The 26,046-nt window shown below is 40.3% G+C and overlaps 1 protein-coding gene across 4 annotated transcripts in view; it reads right to left on the reverse strand.

The window, feature by feature from the left end:
• Positions 1 to 26,046, reverse strand: part of CFTR (CF transmembrane conductance regulator) — a 133,855-nt gene that overhangs the window by 92,733 nt on the left and 15,076 nt on the right. For all 4 annotated transcript variants that reach the window (XM_065556138.1, XM_065556128.1, XM_065556140.1 and 1 more), the window contains exons 3-8: positions 24,340 to 24,451; positions 13,552 to 13,767; positions 10,999 to 11,088; positions 9,343 to 9,506; positions 8,077 to 8,202; positions 2,245 to 2,491 (exon numbers count right to left, since the gene is read on the reverse strand). In XM_065556138.1, the coding sequence (XP_065412210.1) occupies positions 2,245 to 2,491; positions 8,077 to 8,202; positions 9,343 to 9,506; positions 10,999 to 11,088; positions 13,552 to 13,767; positions 24,340 to 24,369 (873 nt within the window). In that variant the 5' untranslated portion in view covers positions 24,370 to 24,451. The remainder of the gene's footprint in view (positions 1 to 2,244; positions 2,492 to 8,076; positions 8,203 to 9,342; positions 9,507 to 10,998; positions 11,089 to 13,551; positions 13,768 to 24,339; positions 24,452 to 26,046) is intronic.

Genomic DNA, 26,046 nt, shown 5'->3' on the forward strand with positions numbered 1-26,046 from the left:
TATGGTTCTATAATTAAAATGGTAGAAGTCAGAGAAGGCAAAAATTAAGGCTTCTTCAGCAGCATTGCACTAATATTATTTTATGGCATACACTTAACAGACAAAATAGGAATAGAAATAGTGTATGTGTGTAATTTGGTTAAGCTAATGTTGCTGTAGGAAAATTAACTTTTGCGTTCCCTGGCTTTACTAAAGAATTATTAAAATTGTAAAGTTCATATAATACAGTTATTCTATTTAAGTTCCATTTTCCTTTTTTAAAGGGGAGAGCTGAAGGCTCCTCTACCCCCCAATGCCTTCTTTAAGGTCCTGGGGCCAAATTTTGCCAGCTTAGGCTCTGATCGAGTATGGTATTTAAGCACATACAGAATGAGACAACACATATGCATGAAGTTACTCACATGAGTGAGTATTTGTAGGACTAGAGTCTTAGGCACCTACATTTATTCTTTGGGTAGTACCTATATGGTGATTTAGGCAAGGACAGCTTCACTCCCTGTCAGCCAGACAGATAGGGTTGCCAACTGTCTAATCACACAAACCCAAACACCCCTGCCGCACCCCCTGCCCTGCTTCTGTCCAGAGGCCCCATCCCTGCCCCCCTTCTCTGAGGCCCCGCCCCACTCGCTCAATCCCCCCTCCCTCCGTCGCTCGCTCTCCTCCACCCTCACTCATTTTCATCGGGCTATGGCAGGGGGTTGGAGTGCAGGAGGGGGTGCAGACTCTGGGCTGAGGGGTGGGGCCGAGGGATTCGGAGTGTGGGAGGGGGCTCTGAGCTGAGCCTGGTGCAGGGGGTTGGGGTTCAGGAGGAGGTGCAGCATGCAAGCTCTGGGAGGGAGTTTGGGTGCTCGAGGGGGCTCAAGGCTGGAGCAAGGGATTGGGGTGCAGGATCTGGGAGGGAGTTTGGGTGAAGGAGGGGGCTGGGATAGGGGGTTGGAGTGAAGGAGGGGGTGCAGGGTGCAGGCTCCAGTCGGGAGGTGCTTACCTCAGGCGGCTCCCAGGCAGCGGCACAGTGGGGCTAAGGTGGGCTCCCTACCAGCCCTTGCCCCACGCCGGTCCCAGAAGTGGCTGGCATGTCCCTACGGCCCCTGGGGGGGGGAGCTCTGCGCGCTGCCCGTGCCCACAAATGCTTCCCCCACAGCTCCCATTGGCCACAGTTTGCAGCCAATGAGAGCTGTAGAGTCGGAGCTGGGGATGGGGGCAGCACACGGGGCTGCCTGTCACCTCCCCCCCTCCCCCAAGGGGCCACAGGGATGTGCCAGCCACTTTCTGGAGCAGCATGGAGTCAGGGCAGGCAGGGAGCCTGCCTTAGCCCCACTGTGCCACCAGACTTTCATCGCCTAAAATCTCCAAGTTTGGCTTCAGGAGCCTCCGGGAGATAGGGCCTGATTCCAGGGGGCAACCCTACAGACAGACCTTTAAACCCTTCCTGCCCTGGTCAAGTGTGGAGTTTGTTCTTCCTGTCATAGATCTGGATCTCAAACACTCCAGTTTAGATTTGACCCTTTGCAAAGTGCAGAGATCAGACCACCATGAAATCCAGATCAGAATCTCTCCTGTCCAACCCTCTTTTGTCCCTGGTCCTCTCTTTCTCCCATTCCCCTGCTCAACCCAAACAAACAAAAAAGCCAGTTTAGGACTGTTCTAATTCCATATTATGATTCAGGTCTATCTATAAGTACTAGCTCACATTCTTATCACATTAATTATAAAAATGTATTGTATTAAATAACTTTAACAAAAAAAATTGAGAGAGCTGATGAGATTTGGACAAAAAACAATATAAGAATTCCAAGAGAGATCAGAAACTGCATTTTAAAATGATCCATCCCATAAGATCCCATCTTGAATTCACTGCATACATCCAAAATTATTGTTGAAATCAGTGGGTGTTTGAGGTATGCAACAATCGTAGGACTGCCCCTTGTCATGTTTAAATTCTGCTGAAAGATTTATTCAATAGGCAAGAGGCAATAACTTGGAAGTGCTTCCCTTTTAAACAGTGTGGTTCTGAGTGTGGTTCTGAGGTGACTTTAGATCAGAAAATCTTTTTTTATATATTGACTGGGGAACTATATGCAAAATGCTAAGACTTACAACATTTAATGAAGTGCCATAAAAGCAATTCATGTTATATGATGAAAGTACATCAATGCTGTGTGCTTTTGATGATGGACTGACAAAATAAGGTACTATAAAGGATTAGGTTTTGTATCTGGAAGGATATTCGTTTATGTACCGTACCTGTATTTTGTTGATTGCTCCAAGAGAGTCATACCATGTTTGCACAGCCCAGGGGAATTGCCTGGTGATTGTCATTCGAAGAACAATGCAGAATGAGATGGTGGTAAATATTTGTCGGAGGATAATTCCATGCTCCAGCGCATAGGGAAGCACAGCCAAAAACACCACAAAAAAACCTGAGAAGAAGAAGGCTGAACTGTTGAAATATCTCACATATGCAGCTTTTCGGGTCAGTTTCAGTTCAGCTCTGTCAAAAAAAAAAAAAAGAAGTGTAAAGATTCATTGCTCATAGTGACAGAAAGGTGGGTGAAAAATTTAGTGATTTCTTTCCAAGACTACTGAAGAAGTGACCCAGTTCCTACTATTAGTGTGAAAGCTTAAGGGAAGGGAAGTAGATACACTTATGCAACTCCCACTGGCATTTCTCAGGGCATAATTTTGCCGACTAAATCTATATTCTGTCTTCATATAAAATACTCCAACATCTAGCATAACAGAGTTTAAAATGGACAGGGCATATAAATTTTTTTTCTGGGGATGTGGGTATATTCAAATGTATCTTTCTGTAACTCAGAAACAGGATTCTCCTGTTGCCCTGATCTATTAGTAACTGTTGGAACCATACCGAATGCTGCAGATTAATTAATACTGAGTGGTAGGTGTGTCTCACTAGACTATACCCTGAATATAAAGAGGTGAAGTAGTCCTCTGGTAGAATGAGCGCGTGAGATGGACAGGTCCTGGGAGAAAAAACCCTAAAGCAGCAAGCCAAGGCTAGGGGTCATGTAGTGTTATTTTGGCATTACCTTTTTGTTAATAAAACTAGACTGTGGGAAAGGTGAGGTAAGCTAGAAACAAGTGTATATCTTTTGTTTGGAGATGGATAGGGACTCAAGCCTTCACTCCCAGTGATGCTTGCTATTTCTATAAACACTTTCTCTCTGGCAATGATATACCATGCAAATAACCATGTCTGTCCATCAGAAATTTATGTTCAGAAAATCTCCTGTTCTTGCAACTGCACCTTTACCATTTCTACTTCTTTCCAGGATATCTCAACTCAAGTATGTGTGCTCTCAAATATTTCCAGAGAAAAGAAGCCTGCATGTTAATCAACTGCCGTGTCCAAAGTTTGATGTACAAGCATTATAGGAAAAATGTAAAAATGTTTTCATTGAAAACATGGCAGTAGGATTCAGAAAACATTTCAAGAAACCAGCATCTGATTAAGAAGTCAATGGACGTGTCACAAGAGAAGTGAGTGCAATGTAGGCAAATGAGAGCCGTGTTGTAGATGAGAGATCTGCAGTGCCGGCTGGACAGGAGATTTTTTTCTGGAAATGTATGCTTTCCGAGTAATTGATCTATTATGAGAAGCTGGTGTTGGATATTTAAGCATAAAGCAAGTCTGAAAATCTTAGCAAAATATTTGCTTGTGGTGTTTTTAACACAAGTCTGATCAAAGTCATAGATGAATACAGACAAAAAGTTGGATATTGAACCCAACAATACAAACTACTCTCTTTTGTCTTGGGCCTAGCTCTGAAGTCTTTACTGAGTTAGATCACGCTTGCTGCTTTGGGAATGCAGGTAAACTCACAAAAATAGGCTCAATTCCTTTCCCTCTGACAAAATGTGGACCAAACAGCACCATCCCCTGTTCCCTCAGACTCCTAAAATCATGTACAGCTATAGTTAGATTCACAAAGAAACATGGGAATGCTCAGCGTTATCATGCCTAACTTTTAGGTGCCTAAAAAATCACTGGGATTCACAAAGCTGGGATTAGGTGCCTAGACTCCCTATACAATGAACAGGGAGAGACAGGTGCCTTAGAATGGGATTCACAAAAGCCAGCATTCCAGGCAGCTCCCTGCCTAAACTAGCCAATGGAGGTGCCAAACTAAGAGGTGTGTGCTAAGCCCCACTCGTCTCTTGGAGATAGGCACCTAAGCCTGGGCTGCAGGAAGGCACCTCCCTCTGCTTGGGATTCTCAGCTGCCAGCCCTCTCTTGGCATTAGGTGCCTATGCTGTTTTTACAAGAAGCAGTGTGGCCGGGAGGGCGGATCTCTCATAACTTTTAGCCAGTGGGTAGAGTTCTCATCTGTGATGTGGGAGACCCGCAGTTCAAGCCCCTCCTCCACCTGGGGGGAGAAGAATTTGAACAGGGATCTGTCACCTCTCAGGTGAGTTCACTGGGCTATGGGATATTCTGATGCTGGACTCCCTCACTCTCTCCTGTTGAAGGGTGCACTGTGGCTCAATAATGAGAGAGAGAAAGGAAGAATGCTCTCAGGGCAAGGCTACAGAGTCATTCACGTGGAAGGGGTGGGAGACACAGGGCCAGTCCTAATCACTGTACTAAAAGTTATGCGGGAGGTTTGGTAGGCGAGCTCTCAGCTCACTTACTGGATCAGGCCACACAGGCAAGTTAAGCAAAGAAGCACCTATCTTCCCCTAGTTTCTGCATCACTCTGGGGCTTATGTGTCCAGATGCCTGGCCTGGGGCTGCAGTGTGCATGCTCACAGGCAGAAACATAGGATCCTATGGAAATTTTACTGCAAAAATGTAGGCACTGAGTGAGTTTAGGTGCCTACAGGGTTCAGCAGCATCTGAGAGGGGATTATGAATCCCAGTGGAGCCTGATTCTGAGATTTAGGCACCTAAAATAGAAGTTGGGCACCAAAATCATTTTGTGACTTTAGCCACTAATCTCTATAAATTAGGAGCCTGCAGTTTTGAGCAGCATGGCTGGGCAGGGATAGAGAGTGGCTGAAATAAGTCACTTACCAAGGTGTTATCCCCTACAAAGCCACAAGATTATTCCCACAAAGATAGTTGTCAGAAATCTCTCACATGGCATCTTACTCCCCTGTCAAATTTGCCCCGAGGGGGCCTTGGGCCAGGCATGCTTGAGAAATCAAAAGAAGCATAACTCTTAAAGGAGTCATGTTACCACAGTTATGGGCAGGGAGGTCCAGAACCTAATAGAGAGGGGCTCAGTCCCTGAGCTAATGTTCTGAAAAGGGTAGGGTTTCTCTACAACTCGTTGCCAGCAAGGAGCATCATACCCCTATCTGTTCTGTAGTGGGAAAAGCTTGTCCAGGATGATTTGGAGGAAATTCAGGGACTTTCCCAGTCTTCCAGCCTTTCTCTGGCAGGAGAGTGGGATTTGGCCCTCTGTCTTTATTGAGATAAAATTCTTACTGAGGACAGGGATTGGGCCCATTATCTTCATGTGGATTTAACAGCAACAGGGAGCTGAGGCTACTCCCTTCTAGATAAGTTAGGTTTTGTACATCTTTCTTAGTGATGGCATCCATAGAAAATGGAAAATTTAGATCAACTGATATGCTGCTTTGGAGAACTGCCAGCAGAAGAGACCCTTTTATAAAAGTTTTTAGCAAACATAAGTTTGTCAAGTACAGCAACAATACAAAGAGTCAAAGAATTGAGAGGAAAAGAGGGAAGGGGGAGGGAGAGAAGAGAAGCACCAGGGATTAAAGTTAAAAGAAGGAAACTAAATCCCTAGGAAAAACCTGAATTTGGGGGTGGGATGCGGGAAGGAAGTGTATAACACAAAAAGCGCTGCTTTGTAGGTGTGTAGAAAAAAACCCCACTAGAACTATGTGAAACACATTAGAGAACAACAGTTTCTTATCTCCTTGTGCTAAACTGCAAGGAGCTTTCTGATAGCAGTGCCATAAAATGATAGAAATAGGCACCCTTTATCCCACTATTTCAACCTTAGATGTCTGAGTTTAATCATTCAGTGAATATACGTCATCAGATGTTTCTCGTCACTGGAGCTCCCAGGATGTTTAGTAATAGGAATTCTGTGTCTCTAGAAGCTCACTAACCTTTTAAAATCCAAAATGGTTTGGAACAAGCTTGCCTGGGAGACTAACTGTGTTTTCACATCCTATTGAAACAGTTGTAAACAGCGTAGATGCCCAAATTGCCTTGTTTTAAATGAGAGGGGACTGCTCAAAAGATGGTGGTGATGATTTTTTTTTTCCTATGAGGGCACCTGAATTTTTGGAATTCACTTCCTCTCTTGCTCTGCCAGACCCCAGATTTTTTTTTTTAAGCTGTCTGGACATCTTGATTTGTTACAGAGGCTGTGCCACTTCTCTGGCATTTCAGGGATGTGTAGAGGTGTTGGTCAGATGCCTGTTGTGGAGGGGATTTACCATTAGTATGAGCTCATCTGTGCCTTTAAGGCACAGCCTGTGTTGGTGGCAGTGAAGAGCCATATCATTCTGGCAGAGTGTGCCTGCGCTACACACTTTCAGGGTAGCTAGCACTGTTGGCTGGTGTGTAGATGAACAGGGTCAAGGCCCCATTTGCTGCTCTGTGGGGTGGCCCAAGAGGGAAGAAAGTGTATGTGAGGTAAGATGATTTCATGACATTTCTGCCATTTCCTCTTAAAGAAATGTCATACATAACTTAACACGAGTTATTAAACCAACAGGGTTCTACAGATTTGTGCAACATTCAGTTGTAGGGATATACGTCTCTGTTCATTTCTTTAGTACTTACAAGGTTTGGCCCAAATCTCACAAGAACAACTCATGAGTTTTTGGCTCTATGAGATCTAAGACCTAGCCTTGATTCAACCTGGAATCTGAACCTCAGCCAACCCTAATTCAGATCTGGATCCAAACTCAGCCTCTCAGCCCATATTAAATCAAATAGATTACAGGTACCATCATTTTCAAGGACTTCTCTGCACTGAAAGAAACAAGCGCTGCACTTTTTATGGGTTACCTTTTAAAAGGCAAAACATAAGCAGCTGAACAATAAGGACATGTTTGGGTAATAATATTATTTCATTCCTTTTATTTACATGAAATATGGTCCTTACATTTCTTCTGTTCTTTTTTGTTATTTTCCCAGCCACACACCTGAAGCTTAATTCCTATTCTTTCTGTGGGACTAGATGCACTACTCCGATAGGTTTGACGCAAGAGTAAGCCACTGGACCACATGTGTTATGTCCCTTCCTCCTCCCCATGCCTGATCTGTGCTGGTTATGAATTTGTTACAGCTCTCCTGTAGGGAGCCTGGCTCTGTGGTTCAAACTGTAGTGATTTATACTTTCAGCTCTGGAAGTTAAAATGGGCAGCACAAAGATTTCCCAGATTATCACACTTATAAATTCCGTATGGCCATGTAAAGCAGGAGTACTTCTAATTCTTGAACATGACATGACCCCAACAGCCTTGTATTACAAGATTTGAAGGGGTCTTTAATGAAGTCCATGCAAAATAGATACAGAGGATTCATACCTCTGCTTCAGAACTGGAAGAAAGCCCTGAATAATCATAAACACACACACCATTTTTTTTGTAGGGTGAGGAATAGCTAAGCAGTCAGGTCTTCCGATTATTTTTCCATAACCATCAAAGTTTTAGAGATGGAAAAAAAGTTGTTTCCAAGCCCCGAAAAGGAGTTTTTATCTGCATTCCTTTTATAATACATGAAACACCATCTGAGGGGGCTAGTTGCTTTATACAGCAAGAAATAACAGACCAATGGACCATCTCCACTCATGCCCTGTCATTAAGGGTTGCTTATATCAAATGCTTTGGAGAAAGCAAAAAACAGGTCAGAAAGCTTCCATAATGCACTTGATAAATTGGGGAAAAATGAAACCACAGCGAGGGAATGTTCCTCCCACTCCCTGCTGATGGCCTGTTTATGAAGGATGAATATTTATGTGTCTTGTTTCCTAACTAATGTAACCACGGATGCTATTCATAGGCATTTAAGAATTTTAATCTTTTTTTAACCTTATAGAAATGAGACTGACAAATGAATACACTTACTCTCGAAGGCTTTCAATCATTTTTTCCATTGCATCTTCCCAACAATAAGCTTTAACTGACTGTATATTCTCAATGATTTCTGAGGTGATCACAAGTCTCTCATTTGTCTTTCCTGCCCTCCTGTCTCTGTAAAATAATAAGGCATTAAATAATAATAGTGAACAATACTGTGCATTAAAAGACTAATAATTAATGCATTATGAAGAAAACAAACTCTAGGAAGTATGACTCACATAATTGATAGTGAGTCTTAATATTTTATAAAATTTCTCACTACTTTCCTCATATTAAAAACTTAATTTTTAATATTTACACATTCAATGTTAATAAATAAGACCCTGACCCTACATTCTTTGCACCCTCCAAATTCTGATTAAGAGGCAAGTGATGTTCACAAGGAATGCAGGGTCATGCCTTTTCTGCCATTTTATGGGGCAAATTGTGCTCATTTTACTCATATGTGACATATCAGTGGGAATTCCAGTGTAAGGTGAGTAAGGTTTGGCTTTGTTTATGTTCACAATAGTATCTCTTTATCTTTAGAATTCGATTTTATTTTTAAACATTTTCATTAAGAAAAAGGGACTAAATTCAGCCCTGGATGAACTCCACTGTCTTCAAGGAGGAACCTCCATTGACTTTGGGGATGAATTTGGCTCAACGAACTTTACTAAAGTCATTTTTGTATCTTATGTTCTGTATTCTGGTGTGTGTCCCTGCTCTCCCACTCTCCAGTTTGCTTTTTAATCTGTTTTCCTTCTATTATTTCCCTCTGACTTCCTCCATTTTTCTTTCAATTTTATTTATTTCATGAAGAGGCAAAAAAAAGTTGAGATCTTGCTTTGCAAGGTGATGGCTATAAACACAGTTGCAAAGCAACCAACCAAAACCTATATAAATACCGAGATTTGGAAACAAGACCAGATTTTGTGCTTATTTACTCACCATGGAGCCCCATTGATTTCAGTCAGTAATATTCCCCATATGTGAAATAATCTTACAAACGAATTGTAAGACTACCAATTAATTATTAATGTATTAGTCAATTAAAGAAACACATCAGCATTAGCCCAATAATATTTTTCTACTTTTCTCCAAGTGCTTCTATTGTGTTTTCTTTACTTCAGATATCTTTTTTTGTAATCCTGTCCTCAGAAGAGCAGACTCTAATGGAGTAACATTTTTAAGTGAGGACCATAAATCTCATAAAGCAATATGCCTTGTGAAAACATACAATTATTTAGAACATCTTTAAAATTTTGTCACCTGTACTTCATCATCATTCGTCCTAACCAGGCTTGGGAAAGGGCCACGATTATCAGAAAGCCAAATCCACAAAATGCTGAGGGCCCTAACATCTCCAACAGCAGTCCCATCAGTAGCACCACTTGTAAAGGTGCAATCCATACAAAATGAGCCAGTGCTAGCCCCTGCAAAAATCCACAGCAAAAATACTCAGACAATATGAAAGAGAGAGGAGCTATTGAGGCGATACTCTGAACAATTTTCACAAAGAATAGGAAAAGAATTTCCAGTAGTAAAACCAGTTTAGAGAGGAGATTTTGTGGTTCTGAGCACATAGCAATGTGGGTGTTAATTACACTGAGGACATACCAATGCATATATACATTTCACACATGAGCCTTGTTTTTTTCAAGGGACAAAGTTCAGTCCACAATTCTCCTCGAAGCTATATAAATACAAGGTGAAATCCTGGCCCCATATAGGCCTGTAGGAGTTTTGCCATTGACTTCAAAGGGACCAGGATTCCTCCCTGCCCCCTCCCCTGTATGTTTTCAATCACTGCCAGATGAGACAAGATATATGAAAGAACCTATGAATAATTATTTAAATTATTATGGAAAGTAATTTATTTTGTTGAAAGAGTGACTAAGACTGTATATGCAATTAATTCAAAACAACCTGCTCCCTATATGGTCATCTCCCTCATTTGTTTTTCCTGGGATGGATTTAGGGCCAATTCCTGTAGTCCTGAGAGCCAAATAATGTCACAGATAATGCACACCCTAAGAAACCAAAAACCTCACAAGCGTTAGGCAATAATGGCTGGTACATGCAGAGAGGGAGTAAGGGAGATGTACAAGCAGTGTAGAATTCCCCTTTGTGGGTTGGCAGCTCTATGATTTTGGGAGCAGGGGCATGCGGGTGGGAGCAGTTGACAGGGGGAGATGGCTGATGCCTGCAGCATTCTAGCCCTAGAGACTAATAGCTATTTGCCATCCAAGATGTATGGTGAGGGTAAAAGTCAGTATCATACTAGCATTTGTATGACAACATAGGTCCTGAGGGATCCATGCTAGCTATCAAGGGGTTTGAAGAGGGATGCACAAGGTAATATTTGTACAAATACAAGTACAAACAAAGGGTTTGTACTTGTATCCATAACCACAATAGCTGATTGTCTCCTGAGTATCACATGAGTAGTTCTACTCTTCCTGTCTTCCTCACAGCTCAGCCTTATACTAGCTGCTGGTGGAAGTGGCATGTCTCTCCTCCCAATAGGATGGTCAAACAGACACTCTGTGACTTGAAATTCATGGATTTTCTAGGGCCTTCCATCAACTGAGCAACATACAGTACTGTACAATCCACATGCAACTCCTAGCTCCTTAGTTTTCCAGGTTTACGCTGCTATATCGCTGTCTTGGGTACAGGAGATGGGCAAAGATGTGGTCTGAATCAGCCTCTCCCTGACTACACACCCACACATCATGTAAGTCGGAATGCAGTTTGGGATTTTCTTAAGATGAGCACAGCTCACCAGAGTTGGCCATTTATTGCCATTGCTTGACTGCAGCCATGGCGATGCTAACGCTTCTAGAACTGTTTTAAGTTTTGCAGTCACTCACTTTTGTTTCTGTGATACAACAAATACAGGAGCTTAAACAAGCAGTGACATACCTCATCAAATTTGTTCAGATTGTTGGAAAGGAGACTAATGAGTTGTCCAGTGCTTATTTTATCTAGGACTCTGCTTGATAGTTTTAATGTCTGCAAAATAATACAAAACAGTAGATGAATGGCCTTGTAACTTACTTGAATAAAAGAGAACAAATAGAAATAAAAATACTAGTAATTAACAGCCAGTGAAACAGTAATACAATGTTTCATTTGTTATCTTTGTTACAAAGAAAAACACTTATTAAATCCCTTTTGCTTATGTCACTAAAGTTTAATGTATTCATTATATTACTTTGCAAATATTGACTTTTTTTTAACCTAGCTTTTACTTTGTTGCATATTTCTATATGTAAGGCAAGACTAAATTACACATGCATGCTGAGTGTTTCTGTGTATGGTCCCAAATCCTCTACAGTGAACATCTTCACAAGAATTTCTTGACAGACATGGTGAAATTTGCAGGAGCAGTAGCAACTCCATAGTTAAAGTTGGGTTCTATTTTGCACTTAACATGGGATTTCAACTTCTTTGTTTTTATATAAAATCCACACCCGACCTGTCCCAAAATTTCAGCACAAAATCTCTGAGTAAAGCTTGAAACTTCTGAGTATTTTCCCATAAATCTATTAATAGGTTTCTAATTTATAATTAGTTAACAATTAATATTTTAAAGTTCATATTCTGAGTCTTATGGTTTTTCAGCCCCATGTAGCTTAAAAATAACAACTGTAGAAAGTCAAAAAGGTATGTGTGGGTGGGTGTGGGGGTGTGTGTGAGGTAAGAATGTGGGAATTGCTCTGGAGTTATATAATTGCTTTAACTACAAGAAGAAAACTTATTACCACTATTCATCACATAACTACATCTTTATGCTAAACAGTTAGCTAATGGAAAACAAGATTTACTTAGCTACTTGTTCTCTTTGACAAGGTATGCAGAAGGCTTTTTGAATAGTTTAGGGGAGTAATATAACACAACCTTTTGATATATGGCCCCAGTAATGTTCCTGGAATCCAAAACTGATGATTGACAGTTGATGCATGAGTAATGGCTTTTACTAGTCCAAGAGCTTTTGTATTGCATCAGAGAAGAAGATTTTCAACAAAATAGCAGCTATTTTGTTGAAGAGCAAGATTTCCATTGTTCAGGAGATTTGCTCAACAGTTTCACAAAGCAAAAACTACTGTGCTGAAGATTCTGTTCTTCATTAAACCAGTGGCCCACTTTGGCTAGCAGGTCAAGTGTATGAGTATGTTTGGGGACCCTGGAAGCATAGAGCCTAAGACTATGTCTACACTGGCACTTCTGTCAGTAAAACTTATGTTGCTCAGAGGTGTGAAAAAAACACCCCTCTGCGTGACATAAGTTACACCGACAAAAGAACCGGTGTGGGCAGTGCCATGTCAGCAGGAGACAACTTTCCTGTTGACATAGCTACCGCCATTCATTGGGAGTAGTTTAATTATGTTGATGGCAGAGCGGTCTCCTATCGGCATAGAGTGGCTACACGAGCGATCTTACAGTGGCACAGCTGCATAGGTACAACTGTGTTGCTGTAACCTTGATAGTGTAGACGTGGCCTAAGACTACCACTGGATGTGATCTGAAAAGTATATCCTCGCAGCTTGTTTTGATAGTTTTTTATCTAGGGATAATTGTTTCTGCACTGATTTGATCATAATGGGGGATGTGGTCTTTTGTTATGTAAGTACATTATCATACAGCTGTCAAATTGTGACTGTGCACAAGATATTCTTGGCTGAAGGTAATTTTGAATAGGTAAGGAGAATCATCAGGATTTTACAACAGGAATGAGCTAGGATCTAAAAACTATTCCAGCACAATCCCTCTTCCACACACATACATTTCCATCAGCAATGCACTGTATTAGCTCAAAATCTGCCTGTTTTCAGTATGTAGCATATGAATAACTCATGCATTTGGCTAAATATAGCTGTGTTTGGTAAAAATCACAGTCCTTTTGAGATTTTCACATTTTCAAAACACAGAGCACATGAACATCTGTTACTAGACACTTTTCAGAGGAAGGAAGACTCTCTTGGTAGACCAATCATTTTAGAGCACCAGCTTCTAGATAATATAATGCATATATGGGCACCATAAAAAATCAGCATTTGCCAACCATTATTACATATCACTATCTGAGAAATCACAGGGGATTTCCCCATATTTAATATATAACGTAACAGTGATGAGTGTGTGATATCTGTTGGCAAATATTTACTTTTTAATGGTAACCACTGAATGCTTCCAATTCTGTAGATCAAGAGTATCAATCTGAGTGCAGATTTGAGCCATTTAAAAGGAAACCTTCAAAATGACAGCCAATAAATAACTGGGATGCATACTGTAGGGTAGCTTTTCCTTGTGCTTTATGTTCACTTTATTACTCAAACCCAATCCCTCCTATAGTTTGTTGCCTAAATCTTCCCCTCTTCTAACCTTCTTCTGAAAATGTTCTTGTGCCAGCAACATACACTAAATGCAATAATTTTGCTTTCTTATTCATTCAAGTGAAAGTGAAAAAGCTACCTTTTTGTAAATTAAACTAAACATGGCTATTCTCATTTGCATTCCTATATGATGAAGGCCAAATATAGCAGGGTGCAGAAGCAGAGTCCTCACAATGAAGAGAAGGCACAAGCCTATGCCCAGATAGTAAGCTATGGATCGCTCATGGGAATTGGTAGGATCATAGGAGGCTATTATTCTTCCCAGTAAAAGAGGTTGCACAGCTTTGGTGACTTCCTGCAGGAGAAGACAAGAGAAAGCATTTGTAGTTAATTTCTTTTTTCAGAACAGACAACTTTTTAATTTCAAGCTGTATCAACCATTCATGCTTGCTCGCTTCACAGTGCAAATTAAAAGAAGATACAATACCCATAAAGTGCTTGATTCACCATGGCTTTACTCCAGTTTTATGAGTTTTATGTTCTTGTAACTCCACAGAAGTCAATGGAGTTATGTCAACATAAAATTGTATTAATGCAATAGTGCAGGGGTTCTCAAACTGGGGGTTGGGACCCCTCAGGGGGTCGGGAGGTTATTACATGGGGGGGTCGCGAGCTGTCAGCCTCCACCCCAAACCCCGCTTTGCTGCCAGCATTTATAATGGTGTTAAATATATAAAACCGTGTTTTTAATTTATAGGGGGGGTCACACTCAGCAGCTTGCTATGTGGACGGGGTCACCAGTACAAAAGTTTGAGAACCACTGCAATAGTGAAACCAGTCCATAGACTTTAAGAATATCTACTGCTCTTGAGAGATGTAGATGTTATAGTGCTTAAATTAGCAATAGGTTTCTAGATTTACTTTTCAAACTCATAGGGGAAAGATTTTATTCTCAAAATGTGTCTTTCTCATAAAGAGAAGAAAAACTGAAGAGAAACAATATAAGCAATTAGTCCATTCAGCCTTTCCTATGTGTGCTAGGTAAATTTAGCTCAGTCATGCCTGTGCTGGGTTTTTTGTTTGTTTGTTTTGTTTTTGAGGCCCTAATTTTAGCCTTCTGAACAACTGAGTTAATGACTCAGCACATTTGAATCCAGAACCACTTTAGATGCTGGTTCTTCACTCTAACCATTGGCCACCAATCTACCTTGTGTATCACTGGACCAAATAAGGCACAGCCAGATTCAGAATATGTCCTAAAGCAAATGTTAGCAGCAGAAATAAGATGAAACATAAGGGAAAGGATAGGAAATAATGAAAAGAGCATGAAATACAAATACTCTGGTATACCTATGTGGATATTCAGTGACCACTATATTTATCTTGGGCCTGAGATTACCTTTGCCTCTCATCTCTCCTTATCCCCCATTACTGCTGTCACTAAATCCTGCTGGTGTTTGCTCTGTGCCATCAGACTAGGTCTGTCTTCCCCCATTTCCTCTGTCCAGGCGTTGCTCAGTTTCACGTTTTTGACCACTACGACCTCTTCCTCTCCACACACTCTACCTCTCACCCCACCCAAAATACAGATGCAAAAATCACCTGAGTTCCTTGGTATGACTTTCTCCTTTATATTCTGTGTAAACCACAGAAGGGTTATGAAATATGAATGAGCTCAGTTGTTTGTTTAATTGTTAGTGCTAAGAACTTTGTGTGTGTGTGTGTCCCCTTCTCTCTTCCTGTCGTGTTTTTCTCTCCCAGCAAAGAGAGTGAGAGTGTCAAATACTAAACAAATAGACAGTTCCAAAACTCTCTTTGTACAGATGTGTGATACGCTGTAAATGTTCCTAAGTGGTGCCCCCAAGCTACTGAGTGCCAGGGAGAGTCACCATGCAGAAAGAGAGGAAGACATGAGCTACCGGAGCTCAGTTGTAACTCAGGGTTTTCAGTGATAAATAGGTCAGGACTTTCCCCTTTGCTTTTTCTTTTCCTCGCTACACTCTTTAATTATTTCTGGTTATCAAGATAACAGCATTAACTGCTTTTACATCATGTGCTACAATCTCATCTGAATAGAAAACTTAGTTGACTATTTCAACACAGGAAATGAAAGTTTATACCCTGAATAGACCACCTTTGTTAAGTACTACCTTTGCTGGATTAAATATAATTGTGTCAACACAAATACTGTAAACTTGAGTCCTGGTTTGACAAAGACAATAGTGTTCTTAGTAGGCAGAAGGAGGAGTGTTTACAAAACACACACACACAACATTAGGCAGCTGTGTTAAGACCATCTGCATCTATGAGCAGCAAATCACAACTTCATACATCTCATAAAAATGCAAAACAAAGACATGGGCCGTGCTTTCAAGGACATGGGCAGTACTTTGTTTCACATTCCCTGAGATTCCAAGGTAAGTTTTATACATCTGTCTTAAGTATCATGTGCTCTGGTATTTATAATTTATTCCATTTATGCGTCAGCGGAAATACCATGCTCTGCTACTGTGTTTGTTGTGTATATAGAGATATCAAATACATTTTCAGCTAATTGAAGCAAGGTGATTTACCGGTTTACAGGAACAGACAAAGAATAATGACTGGCAATGTGCCACATTATTTGCTATATCATGTTGGCAGGGGAGGTGGGAAGAAATTATTATTGTTTTCCAAGAGAGATCATATATGTGAGAGACTTATATTTAATACACACAGAGAAAGGCAAATTTAGGTATTTTTCATATTGTTCTGTCTTGTAATTCTGACAAGTTAACAGGTAACAAACATTAATATAACTTTAAACTAACTAGAATGTCATGCCTACCTGGTATGAGATATGTGAACCTGTGTGGGAACCAATAGGACTATTTAAAAGAATATTCACCTACTGAGTCACTCTGAATTCTGCAGACATTAATCATAGAAATGTAGTGCTGGAGGCCACCTGGATATTTCATCAAGTCCAGCCCACTAAAGTTTAGGCAGAACCATGTGAACCTAGACCATCTCTGACAGGTGTTTATCCAAACTGTTCTTAAAAGCCTCCAATGATGGGGATTCCACAACCTTCCTTGGAAGCCTATTCCAGAACTTCACTGCCCTTATAGTTAAAAGCTTTTCCTAATATCTGATCTAAACTTCCCTTCCTGCCAATTAAGCCAATTCTTTCTTGTCCTACCTTCAGTGGACATGGAGAATAATTGATCATGGTCCTCTTTATAACAGCCCTTAGCATATTTGTAGACTGTCAGGTCCCACCTCAGTCTTCTTTTCTCAAGAACAAACATGCCTTGTGTTTTTAAACTTTCCTCATAACCAGGTTTTCTAAACTTTTTATCATTTTTCTTGCTCTCTTTTGGATTCTCTCCAATTTGTCCACATCTTTCCTAAAGTGTGGCACCCAGAATTGGACACAGTACTCCAGCAGAGGCCTCACCAGTGCTGAATAGAACAGGGCAATTACTCTTACTCATACATCCCAGAATAATATTCGCCTTTTTTGCAACGGCATCACATTGTTGACTCATATTCAATTTGTGATCCTTTTCAGCAGTACTATCAGCAAGCCAGTTATTCCCCATTTTGAAGTTTTGCATTTGTTTTTTTCCTAATGAAATACTTTGTCCTTATCTTTACTGAATGTCATTGTGTTGAATTCAGACCAATTCTCCAATTTTTCAAGGTCATTTTGAATTCTAATCCTGCCCTTCAAAGTGCTTGCAACCCCTCCATGTTTGGTGTCATCTGCAAATTTTATAAGCATACTCTCCATTCCATTATTCAGGTAATTAATGAAAATATTGAATAGTACTGAACCCAAGACTGACCCCTAGGCACACACTGGATACTCCCTCCCAGCTTGACAGAGAACCATTGAGAACTACTCTTTGAGTATGGTCTTTCAACAAGCTGTGCACCCACTTTATAGTAATTTAATCTAGACAACATTTCCCTAGTTTGTTTATGAGCATGTCATATGGGACTATATCAAAAGCCATACTAAAAATCAAGATATATCATGGCTACTGCTTCCCCCTCTATTCACTAGGCCAGTAATCCTGTAAAAAAAGAAAATTAGGTTGGTTTGGCATGATTTGTGCTTTACAAATCCCTGCTGACTATTCCTTATTATCCTATTAGGTGCTTACTTGTTCTAGTATCTTTCCAGGTATTGAAGTTAGTCTGACTGGTATATCATTTCCTGGGTCATCTTTGTTCTTTTTAAAGGTCAGTACAATGTTTGCCATTCTCCATTCCACAGGAATTTCACCTGTCCTCCATAAGTTCTCAAAGATAACTGGTATGGTTCTGAGATTGCTTCAACTCGTTTCTTAAGTACATTAGGAGGAATTTCATCAGGCCCTGCTGATTTGAATATATCCAACTTACCTAAATATTCTTTAATCTGTTCTTTCCAGATTTTGCCTTACATTCCTTCCCCCTAGTTGTTAATATTAATTGCGTTGAATATCTGGTAACCATTAACCTTTTTAGTGAAGACTGAAGCAAAATAGGTATTGAACACCTCAGCCTTCTTGAGTAGCACCCAACCCCATTTTTGCATGTGTCCATAGAGTAGCTCAGCAGTGGACACACAAATGGTCAGCTCTAAAATTACACAACAGGAGAATTTCAGGAATATTCATTCTGTTACCTACATGTTAAGTGTTATAGTGTAAATGACAGCAGTAACAATTACCCAGGTATGGCTATATTGATTTATATTGCACCAAACTGCATTAGAGGTTAAAAAACCCAAACAAGTACTTTGAGAGCAAGGAGGGGAAAAGTTAAAACTGTTTCTGCATTTGTTTTACAGTTAATTTGCCTGAATGGACACTAACCAATATACTGTTATGCAAGTATGCTTGAAAGAGAGTATTGTACAGAGGTATTACAACTATGCGCACAACTAAGTGGTTAACTGGCTAGTAAATTGCTTGCAAGAAGTGTGGGGTTTTTTTTCTTTAAAGAGACATCTAATGGTGGAGGAATATGAATGTTTAGGGCAGCAGGGAAGCAGATACACTGAACAAACTAGGAACAGTTTGATGCGCCTAACACAACAATTTTTGAAAGTGAATTATAGCATCCTAGGATGCCAGAATGCAAGTGTCTGCCCTTCAGTAACATCATTACCTAAGGTGCATGAGGTGTGTGTGTGTGAGAGAGAGAAATTACTAGATCTACTGAGAGCAGAACTGTGGTGCTGGTTGCAACAGGTGCTATACGAATAGCAGGAATTCAAAAGGAAAGCAAAGGTAAAACCCATATTCAGAGAGAGGCTGCAGAAGGGTATGGGACTGAATAAGATTTCTAATGGTGACCAACAAGTGCAACATGAAGGCACACACCCACATGCACCATTGGCTTAAGGCTCTGTTCCCACTTAAATCAATGGCAAAGCTCCCAGTGGGAGCAGGGCTTGAAAAGAAAATGTACAGCTTTGACAGAGGGATTTTCTCTTAGTGTTTGCCATAAAAACCAAGAGCTTTATCTCTTTGTCGGGTACTTGTCGTGAAAGGTACAGAATTTGCCTCCAGTGTGCTATGTTTCACACACATCCTTAATCTGATGGTCAGTGATTTCTTAAGCAAACAAGAATGTGGAGAATATGTACGATCAAGCTGTGAGTCAGCTTTGAAAGCCCACTGTTGTTCTGCCCACATCTACTTTCAAATTCTGCTTCATTGAAGATGTTTCCATGCGGAAATTACCTTTCACATAAACACAGTCCCACCACCCCTCCACACACACAAATACAGGTACTTGCTCTTTCCAATTCTAAAGTCTGAGACACCCCCGCCCCCACCTCAATGCCACCAAATATCTAATAATGCACACACAACTAATTGAATCGGATTTGTTTTCCTGAAGCTTAACTTCAGTGGACACTGGGCTACACATCTGCAGCCACCTAGTCATCTGTCATTTGGAAGAAGAATTAAATATGAGACGTTGTCTAATTTTGTATATGTACAGTGAGTATGCAGATATAATAACCTGGATTGGGAGAGTTTCACAATAGTATATAGCACAATTTTACAGGGTTTTTGTTTTGGAATTTTTACAAAGCCTGAAGTCCTCACTCAGACTCCAGTGGGAATTGTGTTCATGAGACTCAACATCTGGCCCTATTCCAATGCTCCAATTGTCAGCCTTCGTTTTTCAGCAATCACTTTAAAAGTATCTTTTGGCCTGTATCAGATAGCTAGTTTCTAATCCATTTAATATTTTGAACATTGTTTTTGTATAGTGTTAACTTTTTAAACACAATGTCGTGAGGAATAAAGAGCTCTAATATGCAGCAGCCAGTGTCAGTTTATACTATTTTCTTGTTAATTTCTTTATGCAGAAAAAGTTAGGGCCAGAACCTTAGACTGAATGTTTGGCTGTAGGTGTGATTTCCCTTGTTTTTGTGAGTTTGAGCCAGACTCTTACAGAATCATTGCTACACACTAGCAAACCTTGACCTGTATACATGTTACAAAGGACTCATTGAACTGTCAGTTTTTCTGTATATCCTTTCCCCATCATTGCTGATTACAAGATATTTTGTATAAACAGAGACTTCTCTTTCCTAATCAGTCTTCAAAGCTAATCCTTCTGCCACTGAATGATATTACAGTCCAGTGCTTGTGACACAAAAAAGGTTTCCCTGTTGGTGAATTATGAGGTCACAAAGAGGGATGGATTAAGGTTAACTGGCTCCCACAAATACCAACCTCAAAACCCTCAAAGATTCAGGATTTAAAGATAGCCCATTACTCCCTGCCCTATCTTCATTCCCACACCAAGAAACTCTAACTCCCTGCCTGAAAAGCTAATAGTATGTTAGGAACCATTAGGAAAAGGACAGATAAGTCACAAAAAATCATAATGCCACTATATAAATGCATGGTACACCCATACCTGAAAACTGTGAGCAGTTCTGGTTGCCCCATATCAAAAATGATATATTAGAATTGGAAAAGGTATAGAGAAGGGGAAAAAATGATTGGGGCACAGAATAGCTTCCACATGAGGAGAGATTAAAAAGACTGGGACTGTTCAACTTGGAAGAGAGATGACAGGGGAGGATACAATAGATGTCTATAAAATCATTAATGATGTGGAGAAAGTGAATAAGGAAGTGCTATTTACCCATTCTCATAACACAAGAACTGGGGTCACCTGATGAAATTAATAGGCAGCAGGTTTAAAACAAACAAACAAAAGGAAGTATTTCTTCACACAACACACGGTTAACCTGTGGAACTCTTTGACAAAGGATGTTGTGAAGGCCAAGACTATAACTGGGTTCAGAAAAGAACTAGATGCATTCATGGAGGATAGGTCCATCAATGGCTATTAGCCGATATGGTCAGGGATACAACCCCATGCTGTGGGTGTCCCTAAGCCTCTGTCTGCCAGATGCTGGCTCTGGATGACAGAGGATGGATTGTTCGATAATTGCCCTATTTGGTTCATCTGGCATTTGCCACTATCAGAAGACAGGATAATGGACTAGATGGACAATTGGTCTGACACAGTATGGCCATTCTTATGTTCTTTTGAACCTGCCTGCTCCCCTCCTTTTGCAGTCCCAAATCATCCCCCTCTTCACCTCTAAGGGAGTTGAGGGGTAGAAGTATCCCAGGCAATATCTCTTGAGAAGCTGATAAAATTCCATGAGTGCATTTGGGCATTCTGATGATTTTGTGGTGGGAATATGTGAAATGAGGTTGGTGTGGATGTTAATCTTGCCTGGATTGGTGATTTCCTTGATTCTTAGTGATTATACATAGAGAAAATGCATTTGAGCAACCTGTTCTCAAAGATGCTTGATTAATTTTCTGTGGGAATACCAGTTCACGCAGACACCCAGACACCAGAGTGAAGCAGAAGCCAATGCAGGCTATCGAGCACAGATACACTATGCCCTCCAAGTAGATGAGCAGCCACAATCTGCACTAGCTGAATCTTCTCAGTATCCCCAAGTGGGCCAGAGCAAAATAATCAAATCCAGAGATAAAGAAGTAATAGAAAACTGTAATAAGGCGTGAATCCAAGAGAAATGTGTGCAACGTCAGTATGCAATGTAAATGAGTTGTCCTGCTGAATGTCACCAGGCCTGAATTTGAGTGTGTCTGTGTGGGCGTTCAAATTCAACAAAAACCTGTGTACTTCTGTTTCTTTTAGTATAGTGGCATTGAACATCACATTTTTAAAACTATTAACTTACAGTACTATGGCTCCCTCATTTTTGTTCCTCCTCTTTTTCACTTCCATTTCATCGGCACAATTTTCCTTCTAAAGTATGTTATGTTACTTTTCCTCAAACCCTTTGCCTTTTCCAGTGCATATTTCCCTCAGACTATCTTCTCCTCTCTCCTTCCTTCAATGTTCTATTCTCTCCTTCACTTCCTCATCTTCATTATTATTATATATTTGTATATTACAGTAGCACCTTCTCCAGTCAAGAATCTGGGTCCAACTGTGCTAGGCACTGGATAGATAAACAACAAAGAAGATGCTCCCTGTCCCAGAGAGCTCACAGTCTAATTTAGTCTTTGCCTGTCTGTACACACAAAGAGAGAGGGAGAATTGGTTGAATCCTGAGCTCCTATTTTCCTGCTTTGCATACCTTCACCAATGCAAAATAGTCAGAAAGCTACCTTAAAGGGGTAACCAAGGGAAAACAGAAGAGTATTCTGGTGGTGTATACCAGGTAACTTCTTCAGGCAGCTCTAAACTTCCCCATGAATGGAGTGTAGGACAGGACAAGAGGAAGCAGAGTACATATCTCTCCAACCAGATCCTTGTTGGGGTAGCTTCTGACTGCAGACAGTGTAATTTAGAGGAGCCCTGAGGCTGTTCTAAATTATGCCAGGCACTATTTCAGATACTAGCCCGCTGAAAGGTGGTTTAGGAGCCACCCTTCCCTGACACCTTTCCTCATCTGAGGATTGAGCCCAATATTTCTGTTAATGAATGGAGATATCCCATCTCCTAGAACTGGAAGGGACCTTGAAAGGTCATCGAGTCCAGCCCCCTGCCTTCACTAGCAGGACCAAGTACTGATTTTGCCCCAGATCCCTAAGAGGCCCCCTCAAGGATTGAACTCACAACCTTGGGTGTAGCAGGCCAACGCTCAAACCACTGAACTATTCCTCCCTGTCTATCCAGAAATTGTGTCTGTCTGTCTATAGCTAGGAAAACAGAGACTTTTTGTATATGCAGTTAGAGAATTTTGATAAATCTGGTTTAAAAATGAAAAAGATCCTTTAACTCTTACATTCTTAACCTGAAAACTCCATAGAAGTGATTATTCAGCATCTAGTCTTTTATTTTAAAAATATAACCCAACATGACAGAGTTCTTAAAATACTAAACTACACATGGCTGATGTGAATAGTCCAAAATATCCATTCAGTGCTCATAGACTCATAGACTTTAAGGTCAGAAGGGACCATTATGATCATCTAGTCTGACCTCCTGCACAACGCAGGCCACAGAATCTCACCCACCCACTCCTGTAACAAACCCCTAACCTATGCTTGAGTTATTGAAGTCCTCAAATCGTGGTTTAAAGACTGCTGTTGTGCATAAGAAGGGTTACCCTTAATTAATAAGAACATACGGTATGTAATTGGTTCCACATGTTTTTGTTTTTTGTTGTTGTTTTTTAACGTGGTGGTTATTAAATAGTTTTTAAAAAGGAAGCAACAGGATTAACCAATAGAGGTAGGAGTGACGATTACATGAATGTAGGAGTGATGGAAGCCCTTTGCATTATGTGTCATTTCCTTCTTCTTAATTCTTTGAATGACAAGTCTAAATAACAAATCTTTTTCAGTAGTTTTGAAGCCAACACTTAGTTTTGATTTGTTTTTGTTTTTTTCCCCCAGATTAAACAGAATGCTAAATTTTACAACTTCCCGCTTCTTCATTGTATTGTCCTTTTAGACTTCCTGACTCCATTTTTTGTCTAATGATGCCCAGAGCTACAATCAATCAGCTGTATGAAATACCACTGTGTTTTTACTGACAAATTTGTCAGTAAATTGTAAATATGCACACATAGCCTCAGAACTTGTTAGCTGTAATGATGTCAATCAAGATTTGGCTTCAAAACTACTGAAAAAGATTTGTTATTTAGACTTGTCATTCAAAGAATTAAGAAGAAGGAAATGACACATAATGCAAAGAGCTTCCATCACTCCTACATTCATGTAATCGGAAGCCATTATCTAGAACATCGCACCATTATACACATCCTTTGGGCCAAATATTACTTTCTGATGCACTAGCAGACATGCAAAAGAATGATGCCAATAGAGTCATTCCACATTTACACCAGTGTAATAGAAAGAATAATGTTACTCTTTTTTTCTTTCAACAGGGTAATGATACTATTGCAACATCAGCAATAAACCTGTTGCATTTGTTTGATCACAACGCTACCCTGACCTTAACCACAATACACCATAGAAACTAACAATCAGTTTTATACAATCTATTGGTAAAAATCCATAGTCTAAAGTGAAATTAAAATAAAATGCTGATTATATGAATTGAACTCCTTTTCATGTAAATGGGAGATGCTCATGCAGATCACTGGTAGCATGCAATAATTTATTTTATATTGATAAAAATATCTTAATTCCAAAGGATATTAAAGAACTTTACTACTTCATAGACTAGATGTTAAAACCAAGGTCCTGATACGTTTTTGGGGTTCAAGGCACCAAGAGCCAATTGTGAAACTCCACAAGCTATGTATACTCTGCCTCCCCAGTATCTGTAGCATCTGTGCCCTTGTAATCTTTACACACGTCACAGAGAAGAAAATGTAGTTCTTAGTATGATTCCTCAGTAATTTAGCAATCACCAGGATTGCTACCAACATTCAGAGTTTACTCAAAACAAGAACAAATCTTACCCCTAAATATAACATTATTCCATAAAACATAAATTTCCAGAAAAAGCACCGTCGAAGAGCGTTAATAAGTTTGGGTTTTTTCTTTGAAGTTGCCAACTCCCTGTCCCATTGTCTGAAAAGGAACCAAAAAACAAGACCATTAAGTTGTGTGAGCAAATATGTGAGTCTACAGCTCTAACATAGTTCAATTCACTCAAGTATATCCAAGGAGATTTAGCTAAGGTGGCTGATGAAACAAAGCCTTGCAGAGACCCCAAAGATCTGACCCTCATTGACTTGATAGCTCAATAAAAGTTCAAATCTAGTTCATCCACATATTTGGCAGATTTATATACTCAGCCATACATCACCCTGTAGGGAGTTAATTCATGAAAAGGTCACGTTGTATGTTTTAAAGAAACCTGCTGTACTTCTTAAGACCAATACACAAATAATATGCAAATAAAAGTTTTGGAGCTCCTCCAGTTCCTAGCAAGAAGAAAACAAAGAGAAGCTATTCTAAAATGTGACTTTTTAAAAATGGACTGATTAGTTTTTGTCACCACTGAAGAGACTTTTTGATGGTAGCCTCCTAGTGTACAGTATATCTTCCGTCAGAAGCAGAAAGACAAGTTTACTATTTATACAAATTATTTATTTGATAATTGTAAATTAATACTTTTAATCTTTGGCAAATAAATAAAGATAATGTGCATTCAAATGGAAAGATTAAGGAACTGGACACTTCCTGTATAAATTGTACCTTGTATCAATATTTATTAAGCATCATCAGAGTGCTCAGTACAGTACCAAATGGCAGAAGACAGTGACTAGTGATTTTGGGTGCCCAATTAAAGACATCTTAAGGGGTCTGATTTTCAGCAGGCAGATGCTCAGCACTATGTTATTTTTGAAAATGGACCCCACCACCACCACCACCACCACCACCTGCATTTTTAATCTAAATGGACAGATTTAGCAATGCATATCCAATCTGTCCTGGATGATGGGGAAATATATAATGGATCTTTTAAAAAAAATAGTATGTGCAAGAGCTAGTAAATTAATCCCAGATCAATGGAAGTTAGGAGCCTACCCTTAGAGGACCTGGACCTTAAAGTCCTACCTTAGCTTCTCATTTAGGACCCATTCCTGCAAGCACCCCATAGGTGAAACTGATGCCAGGGCCAGCACAAGTATACACTACTTAAGACCCACATAATCCTTATTTTGAGTGAGGCGTTTTGCAGGCCCTCTATTTGTGGGTGAATTTCACTCAATGCACAAAACTCCCATTTGACTCAATAGGGATTCCATGGGTGGAGGGCCTGTAGCACAGGCCACCTGGGTGTGTTAACACTAGTAGGCTTGGCATGAAGAGTACATCTTAAGAAGGGATTTCAACAAAGAGAAGGTGGCTGTCTTTTATGCTAAAGGTGGGAAGGGATTTTCAGGGGTAAGTCAAAGCATGAAAGAGAGCATAAAGATGAAAATAGGGGAAGAATACAAAGAGAGCTGTGAGGAGAGAGGCACTGTCAGAGTAAAGAAATGGGAGCAGGGATGTAGGCAGGAGTGATGCAAAGGTCTTGCAGGAAAGAATGAGATGCCGGAACATGATACAGGAAGTCAGTAGATTTTTAGCTGTGGTAGCGAGTGGTGGAGGCCAAGGTGGTAATCAGGAAGGCCAGGGCAGAGGAGGCTGCCTAAGAGAAATAAGGAAACAACCAG

Source organism: Chrysemys picta, chromosome 1 (genome assembly GCF_011386835.1).
Source record: "Chrysemys picta bellii isolate R12L10 chromosome 1, ASM1138683v2, whole genome shotgun sequence".
Classification (NCBI taxonomy): Eukaryota; Metazoa; Chordata; order Testudines; family Emydidae; genus Chrysemys; species Chrysemys picta.